Below are 11,223 nucleotides of genomic sequence, written 5' to 3' on the forward strand. Positions count from 1 at the left end.
AAGCGGATCGGCTACTAATTTTTCTTTCACGTTTGCCTTCTAGTTATATAATTATCATATTTTTCTCTTCTTTCCAATTTAATTTCTTTTACGCCATATTCTCTACACATAAGTCCTATATACATATATACATATAACTAGGTATAACTGGATACTATTTCCTCCTTCTTTATTTAATTACTTTATGCTAAGTTTATACTTATCTGGAAAACCATGAAGTCCAAACCCTTAAATTTTGAAGTATTAAATAATAATTAGTAGATAATAATGGAACATTAAACCTTTCGTGTTTGTCCTGAGTAGAGCCTGAGGAAGTCCGATGATCAAATAGAGATGCGCTCGATTAGGGTTATGCTGTCGATTAAACGGCATACAAAGGTAGGGATGGTAGAGAAGGGGTCAAAGTCATCTGAGTTCCCCAAGAGCGACGGAATATCGCCTGACTATTTGTCGGTAGTCGATTAACCAGTTAGTTAAAATTCACATTCTTTTCTTTTTGATTTCTTTTGTAGAGTTCCTTTTGAACATTAAATCAAGTGTACCTAAAACATCTTTGCGAATGGTTCGTATAGCAGATAGGAGAGTAGGAAAGATCCCACGACATTCCGGCGAGCTAGTTAGAGCATAGCTAGAGGTACACGTTCCGAAATCCTGCTATACTATTGGTGTCTGACCGTCAAAAAAAAAAAAGTATGTACAACCTCCATCCGTACATACAATCTCACACCTCTACGAATATGAATTTCTGGCACATTACAACACACAGCGGATCCTTCACAAGAACTTGATGGTTGTTCTTGGCCCGAGGGACCACATAACCTTCGGATGTGATCTTCAAGCCGCAGCAACGTGAAACATTCAATTGAGGACTGGAGGACACCGTCGCCTTCGTAGCAAGTCACATGGAAGCGATTTCCATGGGAATCCCCAGCACTGGAGGGTAGCCGGAGACCTTCTCATTACCAATGCGATAGAGGAATGTGCCATCGTCTTGGAAAACGGCCACACCATGGCCCTTCATATCGCAAAGGAAGAAAACATTGTCTCGTATGGCTATGTCCGAGGGGTGCACGCACAAAGTCACTGCAATCGAACCAGCATAGATCTGATGGAAATCTTGGACATTTATGTGCCGCACTTGGAAAAGATCTGCATGCGAGAGGCCCACATCTTGTCGAATACAGCGATACGGTGATTGTTCGATCTCCTCGTCAACGCCGAGGCAAAAGCCTTGCAGTTAATTGAATTGTCCGTTGCCGGGGCCCAGGCAGACAAGTTTGCATCCGATCGTCATGGGAGTGGAAGTGCCGGCAAGGAAACTGTCCACCCGATGGAGGCTGCGCTCGGTGGCAGCTGGCAGGCAGTAACCCTTGCCCCAATTGGACTGGGGCCTGGGGCGCCTGCTCGACCGAGCCCGGCCCGAGCCTCAGTCAAGGAGTTGGACATCAGTTCATTAAGACCGGAACGTCCTTGAGACATGCAGCCTGCTTAACAAATTTAAAATTTAGTATTTTATTTATTTACCAAAAGAAGAATTTCATGGAATTTCGGAATATTTCGTATGTCAAAATTTGTTAAAAATATATTATTTTTTTCGTCGAAATTTTACCAATAATCCTGAATAATTCCAAAGCACACTAGATCCAGAAAAAAATAACAAAAATTTGTGGGGGATTTAGTTTACAAAAAAAAAAAAACTTGTCTATATGTAAAAAAGTATTCCACATAGAAAATCATTTTCCAAAAAGCCACAACCGAATTTAGTATCAATTTAGAAGCTGCCTCTACCAGGACTTCATCCGAAATGTCTCGCGCAGGACATAGAGGCGATATTCCAGCTATTGATTTGACGGGAGACAGCGGCGACGAAGCAGAGGAATGCAGCAATGCCGTATTGTGCCCCATATGCTACGAGCATATGTGGCTACGAGCCACCAGTGGCCACCATCTGCGGACACCTGTTCTGCTTCAAGTGCCTGAGGAAGGCGGTGAAGATCAGCTCTGCATGTCCCCTGTGCAAAAAGTCCGATAAGCGAGCAGGGCTCGGTCGCCCCAACTGTCTTTTAATGTCAGAAATTATATCAAACCGAATTTCCATTCAATAGAAATTGTAAAAAAATCTTGTAGAATTTTGTAACAAGAATATCACCCAAAAAATGTCATCGATTACTGGTACTAACGCATTGGATGGGACCATGCAGATAATTGACTTGACGGGCGACGACGATGGCAACAAAGATGGCCAGGAAGAGCCCCAATGGCGCCGTCTAGCCCAGAAGAGCATTCGCGGTGCCCGTTGTTGTCTTTGCTGCGAATACCTGAAGAATTTGTCGCCAATGGTAGCCACCTGTGGACATCTCTTCTGTTTGAACTGCTTGCTGGGATTAATGGAAAATGATTCGCTGTGTCCCTTTTGCGGGAAATACATTGACGAGGAGTCCATTTTTCCAATATATCCCACGTACAAGGATTAATTATGTACTACCGCATCATTGTAACATTAAGAGTTATATTAAAGATTGTAGATCATTGCATGACCGACCAAAAAAGCTGTTCGTAGGGCGCCATCTCTCTAAACAAAGTGCTAAAAAGACTTGCTTTTCGGTGCCGAGATTCCAGCAACGAATGCTCATAAAATGTATCGATGGAAATGGATGATGTACGCCATGTCGCTGGACGCCAACAGCCGTCGAATCGGGTTTCATTGCAAGGACATGGCATGGGCTACTGGGGATCCCCACTCGGCCTCTGACTCAGCCTCGGATGAGTGAATCGGTAGCGATAGAGTACCGACCTGCTCCTCTGGATATTCCATAGAATTTTTATGCTCGACTTTTCCCATTCAAGTTTCAATTTGAGCCTCGAATTTTCACAGTTTTCCACGCGACACTGGTGCTAATCACATGTCGTGGTCGTGGTCCGTGGTCCGTGGTCCGTGGATATGCGGCAGTTGCAGTGGCAATAACTGGGTTTCCAATTGCAGTAATCGCCTCTTTGTTGCAATATCAATTTCAATGTACATTCAAATTCAAATGAGCTGCCGCCCAGCAAGTGGCGGGGGGGCAGGGAGTGTCTGGAGCGAAGGTTGCGTGTGTTTTTGGAGTGTCTGAAGGGTCGGAGTGGACCTTCAATGGGTTCTGCATGGGTTCTTGCTTTTTTTTCTTACTCAATTTTTTGTGTTTTGCTCTCAAAGCATTGGCGGCATGTGGCAAGGCATAATAAGTAGTAGAAAAAAAAAACAACAACAACAGCAGCAATACAGAAATGCGTATGTATCAGTATCTTTATCTGGTTCTGCATCTGCATCTGTGTGTGTGTGTGTGTGTGTGTGTAAAAATGCTTTTTACCCGTAGTACGACGCTTTTTGCAAGGCTTCATCGTCTGGGTTGTGTTTCAAGTCGAGGACCAGCGGGTTTCTCTGGACCAGAACCCGGACCCGGTACAATTCGCTCTGGTCCAATTCGGATTTGATGCATTTACATTTGCACCTGTGCCACACACACACACAGAGAGAGAGAGAGACGCACCTGGGTTGTAAGCTTAAGTGCCATTACATGCAATCGAGTCGAGTTTGAGTCGAGTTCAGGCCCTGTTCTGGCCCTGCTCTTTGCCTCGTGTTTTCGGCGTTTGGTCCATAAGAGCATAATGCATATTTAAGCATATTTTGTAGTCTACTTTTACGGGCAGTTGGAAAACGACGTCGCCTAGGCTCTCCCTCCCTCCCTCTACCACTCTCTGGGAAAGTGCACTTCATCTAGACAATTTGTTGGGCGGTTTGGTTCTTACTTCTTTGGTTCTATTTTTTTGTTGTTAGTATTTGTATGGCTTGTAAGTGGGTAGATTATGCGCTGCCAAAGTTGTGACTGCTTCGAGTGTCTGGAGGTAACTATTTTGTGCAGCTTTGGACACCTCCTGCTCTACCTCGAAGGCCCGTATTATAATGGCTTCATTAAACGAACACTTGAGTTACGGTAATTGATGGAGTAAGAGGGCTTCGGGATTTAGCACGTCGCCAAAGATTGAGTATTTGTTGTTGGAATTTTGGGACCGAAAAGTAAGTCTTGCCTGCCGAAGGCAATGGATAGCCCCCCTCGCGTCCTATGTCTTGAAAAACCCCGCCATAGAACAGCTTCTTGATCCCTCATGCATTGTATAGTCTTCGGTGTTATATTGTGAGTAATTTTGTTAACAAAACATGCCAAAAACCAACATTAAAAGAAACAAGAAAACACCAAAAACAATAACCGAAGCCATACGTTTCTTTTAGAAGTGTATGCGAAAGTATAGCGAACTGTTCAGAGACGTTTTGCACAGGGGACATGCAGAGCTGATCTTCACCGCCTTCCTCAGGCACTTGAAGCAGAACAGGTGTCCGCAGATGGTGGCCACTGAACACTTGTTGTGCAGGTGCTCGTAGCATATGGGGCACAATACGGCATTGCTGCATTCCTCTGCTTCGTCGCCGCTGTCTCCCGTCAAATCAATAGCTGGAATATCGCCTCTATGTCCTGCGCGAGACATTTCGGATGAAGTCCTGGTAGAGGCAGCTTCTAAATTGATACTAAATTCGGTTGGGGCTTTTTGGAATATGATTTCCTATGTTCTGACACTAAAGCCCAATGAAAATGTTTTCAATGTTTAACAAAGATAGGAATCGGAGAGAAAGATACTTAAGTCAATAAATATTTCTAAAAAATATGTATAAATTATTTGCCACGCCTCCAACGCCACTGCCACCGCCCCAAAATCGAGCACGGCCTTCACTCGGTTTACGTTAACGTTTTGTTATTTGAAGGCATTCCGTTGTGCCGTTTGTAATATTTACCTTAACAGTTGTGAAAGTTTGCCAACATGTTGAGCATATTGCGTTTTGTACACACAACTGTACCCCTCTAACTATCTAACCATCTAACTGTTTACCCGGGCGCATGGCGTGGCGTGTTTGCCTTTTGAAAACGGCCCAAAAACCCCGACCGACCATTTCCGCAGCCAAATGCAATTTTTGGTGCAACATTTTTTTGGGTTGCGTTAAATTTTTGGGCCTAATTGAAAGCTTGGGAATTTTAAGGGGATTTTTAAAAGACTATTTAAAAAGCTAATCATTAAATAATCCTAAAGAATTTTGTGTACCATAAATCACTTTGTTGACCGTCTTCGGGGACACCTTCCTCCCACCGAAAGCAATCTCCTGAACCGAACCCGGGCGACGGCACTCCATTATTCCCGGCGAGTACTCGCAGCACACACACACACACACATAACGTCCACTAAATCGTTTTGGACACTTTAACTATCCGCTGGGATGAGCCCCCAAAACGAAACGAAAGCAAAGGAAAGGAAAGGAAAGAAAGTGAAGTCATGCGCTTAGGGGCTGCTGCTAGCTGCTGGTCTACGGATGGGTGGTCAACGAGAACGTCGACAATTCCACGTTTCCAATTCTCCGATTCTAGTATTCCATATGTTTGCACAGACAATTCGTGTGCGGCGTGTGCGGCATGTGCGTGGGGCATGGGGCATGGGGCATGGGGCATGGGGCTGGGTTGTCCAACGTATTACGATACACTGGAAACTGAAACTGGTAGTTTTTTTGATACCACCAGCTAACACAGCTTTATTTTGAGGGCTAAAAGCCTTTGGGATACCTATTAGTTGAGTTTTAAAGAGGTTTCTTAGGTGCATAAGTGTCTAAAGAGGAGTAAAATGATTCAAAAGTAGCTCCGAAATTAAGAGAATGATAAATGGGAAATTTGATGATTTTTTTCTCCCGATTTAGATGATGTTTGGTATACAGATGGAAAATATCGTTATATATGAGGGCTTGAAAAATGATTCTTATATTTTAAAAATTGTGGATACCACACAGAGAAATCTAGGGGATAATCCGGATAACTAAGGGCCATACAGGCCTATGCGTGGCGCCGCTGAAGACCGGCCGGGTTGACCTAACCTAACACAGACGAATGTGTCCCAAAAAGATAAGCAATCTCCTAGATCTTGAGGTTTTTGGGATCCTTTTCCCCTTTCTTCCTGTTACATATGTATATCCCTTTCTGCCATGCCACTATTTTACAGGGTATCAAAAGGAGTGAGAAGAACAAGCATAGAGATGGCTGCTATTTTCATTTGTCCGGAACGTGTTTGGAAAATTAAAAGTTTCACCCAGTGAAACACAGAAAGAGACAGGACACAGAGAGGGCGAGGGAGAGGGAGATAGAAAATGAAAGTGGAACCAACTTTTCCTTTGGTGGGGTGGTGGCAGGGGGGCAGCGGGGCAGCGGGTGTTCGTTCGGGTTACGTTGCAGAAATAAATAAATATATATTTCGCCCTCCCCCTCCTCCCCTTCTCTAAATGCAATTCCCATTGTAGTATTGTTTTGTTTATCATAAACAATAAAACTTATTTTGACAAGTTTTTTGAAAAATGAAACCAACTCAAGAAAGAGACAGGGAGAGGGAGAGGGAGAGAGGGAGAGAGAGAGCAACTTGAAGTTGCTTTTCTCTTTATTAGTCGGTTTCGTTCCTCTGCCTTGCCTTGCCTTTCCAGGGTATGGACTGTGCTTCTGTCTGTCTGTCCGGCCATAAAACTTTCATAATTTGCATGACATGCATTGTGTTTGTGTGCGTGTGTGCCTGTGTGTGTGTGGCACCATCTGCCGTCGCCGTTTGTCATAATGGGTAGCGTTAGCCTGTCCAAAAACAACTCCAAAGTGCCCCCATTCCGTTCCGTGATTAATTTTGCAACGTGCGGCAGGCAGCAACCAGCAACCAGCAGCTGCTCAACCTCCAAACAAAAAAAAAAAAACAGAACAACAAAAACCAAAAACTAATATTTAAGTATTTTTTTGTTATGTTTAAATATCTATTTTGGGTTTTTTTTTTAAGCGGAATGGCAGGTGGCTTCTACTCAACTATTTACTTGTTCTACTTTTCGTTCAAGTTCTTCTAATGTTTGTTCTTATAAAGGCCACCCTTATCTCCTAATGAATAAATGGTAATATTTACCCCTTTTTGCCTTTAAATTTCTTACCCCTTTCCTCAATGTTTTGTGTATTAAATCGATTTGAAGCACATTCCCGAACCATTCAAAACATTTATGTAATTAACATGCAATGATTTTTTTTCTAATTGCAGTTGAAATTGGAGTTTGGAGTCGACTCGTATCATACCCAGTAATCGGCTTGCCTCCCAAAAGTATGCAACACTTTAAACGTGTGAGAAAGCCAGGTGTTCAAGCAGCCAAACAAAAGGTAAGCTTTTTATGCCTTATTTCAGAATACTACCTTATAACCTCTGAAGAGGGTTAAAACAGTGAACCTTGATTCGATTTTCTTTGTCTTAAAATCCCCCTCCTCCAGAAATTCCAATAAATGATTTCCCCCCCCTCCAACATCCAATAACAATAGTAATTATTAAGTGAAGCGCATTCCAGAATTGCCCATTCCTCACGTTACTGGAAAAAAAACGCACCGCACAGCCACTCGCGGAAATGTAACAAAATATTTTCATAAATATTTTTCTTTATTTTTATACATACGATCCCCCCCTCCCCACCACTCCCGCCCACCATTTTGAGGGCAATTTGTGAAGCAGTAGGCCATGGAATTTTTTTATACGATTGCATGTGGCAAGGCCTTGGGGCACAGCCCCCCACTGGACTGCCGACTCAACGGCTACTCAGCGAGAGAATTAATAACGCCATGCGTCGCATTTGCATGCAGAGGCACCAAAAAAAAAATAAAGTAAATGAAAAAAAAAAACCGACTCCCCCCCACCAGACTCCAGGCCATCCTGTCACGCCTCGTAAATTTTTTAGGCAAATATTGAATTGTTGGAGCAAAAAACTGAAAGAAAGACAAAGAAAAAAGGAAAAAAAAAACCCATATGGAAATAGTTGGATGGTAGAGGAGACACTTTGGATGCCCTAACCATAACATTCCAAGGGTGGAAAGGATTCGTTTCAACCAACGTTTACCTGTGACTGGCAAAGCGGCATTCAGCTGAAACGAATAGGGGGAATATTCATCCACTGCAGAGCATTAACCATTCGCTTATTGCTTTCCCTTAAATTTCCCTGATTTTTACGCATTGTAATTTTTATTGTAGACTTTTTCTTATCGAAATGGTAAATATAATTAATAGCGTCAGCTGGCAATCGTTTGTGCAATTTTTATGCACTTTAAAGGTCTCTCTTTATACGATATATACGATATATATGTATATATATATTGATCTCCTACTCCCCCTGTGGTCGGTCCAGCCGTTCATTCGTGGCATCTTTTCACGCTCGATAAATGCATTTGTGCATATAAATTGCTTATTTATTGTTTGCACCCATAACAATTTTTTTAATTGCCAGGACAGACACAGTCACCAGTACTGTATGGGGGGGGGGGGGGGGGGGGGAGGGCTTAGGCGCGACGAGTCACGCAGTCACAGGAAATTGTATCTAAATTCAATTTCACATGGGGGCTTTGGTATCTTCCCAGAGAGAGAGAACTCTCCACATTAAAAGTACGTGTCAAATTAAATTGTTGTGCCTGTTTACACCAGTTCCGTGCTCCCCATTTCCGTTCTAACCCCTAACCTAATCCAACGTTTAGACGGTTAGTGGGTTTGCCTGATTTCGTTTTCGGCCCAAGCTAAATGCCAGAGATTTATGTTTATGGCTGTTCCGTGTCAGTGTCTGGTGTGTCCTCTGCGTAGGATTCGGCTGGTTTCTGTGTCATATTCAATATTTATTCTGTTGCCATTTGTCCTTGACTTTAAAGTGAACAGATTGAGGTATTTTATATGAGTTTTGAGGTGGGAAGGTGGACTAAAAACTTGAGAGTCCAATTGGTAAATCCCTTGGGGCAAGCCTAGGAATGCAGCCCAGATCCCATGATAATATACTGTTTAAACATCTACAGGTTCGAGAAGTTTATCCTATGAGATCTAACTGAAAGTATCGTAAGAAAGTGTACAAATCGTTATTGTTCTTTAAGAGTCTACCAAGAATCTTTGTTATTTGAGTATTTTAGAGCATATATACGCATAAAAAAGGTGAGAAGTCTAGGAATTTGTAAATAATTTATTCTTAAAATCCAAGCCTTATATATAATCTAGCAATTCTATTATCATCGCCAGACCCACTGAAGGGATGGTATGTTGAGTGGTATCTAAAGACTATATTGGACAAGTGTTTATCCACTTGTTAAAGGGTTTACCGATCTCCGCTGACAGAGAAGACCCGTGAGGATCATAAATTGTGTAAATTATGTAATTTTTACCCTTAAATTTAGATATCGGGTATGGTTTTAGGAAAGATTGTGCTATATAAAAGCACAAAGGCCGAAACAGTAAATTTTCCTACAATTAAAATCAGAAAATCTTTAAAATACATTCAATTTTTTTGAAAACTTAAACTTAAAACTTTAAAGTTTTTCCCCTTGAAAATTAAAATGGTTTTTCACATTTCGGTTTTTCGTGCCCCGAGGTCCGGGCTTCGATTGGAACTCGAGTTGTGTCGCAGGCCCTCGAATGTCTCGACATTTCAAATCACAGCGTTGTACACATGGCACTCTTTAAGCTGTTTGAAGTAGCCATCGAAGAGGGAGAGAGTGACTGTGCTCGGTGTACAGTAGTATGTAGTTTTGACATGTCTTTGCGCTGGCAATACGTTTGCCAATTGCCCGAGTAGGCGAGCATGGGTCCCTTTTCTCCCCCTCTCCCCCTCTGTCTCTGTCTCTGTCTCTCTTGTTGTCTGTGGCGAAACGTGCCCAACTTTTGTTCGGCAAAAGTTGTTGATAGATAGAAAACGGGGCCAAGGGTCACCAGTCGGCAGTCACATGGCTGACTGCCACACCAGGGGACATGGGTAATTATCGAGACAATGCGCGCTCGCTGGCCTCCCCCCAAGTTTGTCATCGGGTCTCCAGCTCCAGACCCTCTTTTCTGTCTCTGGTGTACACTCGCACGATGGTTTGGTATTCTTCTTTCTCATTTTTTTTTTTGTTTTTTTTTTTGTGTGCTGTTGGCCCAGGAAGTGCAGTAAATTGTGCGACACAAAAATAGTACCTACAGCAGGACAATGGCGTTGGAAAATGCGCCATGCAGCGCAACGAAGCGCCTGGACACAGAACCCAGGACCCAGGACCCAGGCCCAGGCCCAGGCCCAGGACATTCAATATGTCGGGTCGGAGAGGGGAAGAGGGTGTATGCCTTGTGCTGCACAACAGACGCTTGTCATCAGCAGACGTGACTAGACGACAACAACATCGGCAACAAGAGCAACAAGAACAGACGGCAAGCACCCCGTTCCACCCGTCCGCCCGACAACTAAAGACAAAACATGCTCTCGGCGGCCTGGCGTTGTGTGGGTGTACTGTACTGGGGGTCGTAGGTTAAACCCAAGCAATTGTGCATTAAATTGCACTAAGCCAGCTGATTCGACTCGTCGAGAGCCCCTACTCGAAGCTGGCAAAAACCCCATTAAAAAAGGGGAAGCCCAAAGAAGCACTTAAGAGACACAGCCATGGATCGTATGGGTGGCACAATATGTTTCAAATGGTAACACAAAAAGGAGTTAGTGGAATGGAAAGCTCTCCACTAATTTAGCAACTAATGTCCTTAAAAAAAAAAACCCCCACAACTCGTCTGTTGTGGCGCCCATAAAGTTGAGTTCATCAAGCTGTTTTTGGCTTTTGTTATTGCACTTGACTGGGAGCCACCATGCCTCACCTCACTGGCATCTCAATGTGTTGATTTGTTGTAAGTTGAGCCACTAAAAACACGCACAAAAAACTTAGGGAAAACGAAGGGAAAAAGAAGGGAAAGCGAAGGCAAAACGACGGAAAAACGAAGGCAAAACGAAGGCAAAACGAAAGGAAAGCGAAGGCAAATGACTTTTCAATGTGACGGAACACAAAGCCAGGGAAATTGTTTAATTAGTTTGAATAGATGGATGGAGGAATAGTTGTAAGGGGAATGGTGGTTCTTGTCTAAGTACAGGGATTAAGCCAAAAGCATTCAGTTACACAGAAACCTACAACTTTTGTCTACTTTTAAAAGGGGATCAAGAATCGTAATCCCACAGAAGAAATTTCAAGGGTTCCAAGAGGTATACACACACTAGGGGACAAGCTTCGCTCGTTTGCCCACCCCCGGCTCACTCGCTACGGTCGCTCACGCCGATATGAGTCAAATATAGGACGATAATAGAGAGAAAATTTATAATTTGTGGGA

At 43.2% G+C, this 11,223-nt stretch overlaps 1 protein-coding gene and 1 pseudogene across 1 annotated transcript; both read left to right on the plus strand.

The window, feature by feature from the left end:
- The first annotated feature begins 714 nt into the window (after positions 1-714).
- Positions 715-2,122, plus strand: LOC108162900 (annotated as a pseudogene).
- Positions 2,123-2,156: 34 nt separating this feature from the next.
- Positions 2,157-2,474, plus strand: LOC108161198 (E3 ubiquitin ligase rnf-5-like). The gene has a single exon (XM_017295419.1). The coding sequence runs from the start codon at positions 2,157-2,159 to the stop codon at positions 2,472-2,474; it is 318 nt and encodes a 105-aa protein (XP_017150908.1).
- Positions 2,475-11,223: the final 8,749 nt, after the last annotated feature.

The sequence above is a fragment of the Drosophila miranda genome, chromosome 4 (assembly GCF_003369915.1).
Source record: "Drosophila miranda strain MSH22 chromosome 4, D.miranda_PacBio2.1, whole genome shotgun sequence".
Classification (NCBI taxonomy): domain Eukaryota; kingdom Metazoa; phylum Arthropoda; class Insecta; order Diptera; family Drosophilidae; genus Drosophila; species Drosophila miranda.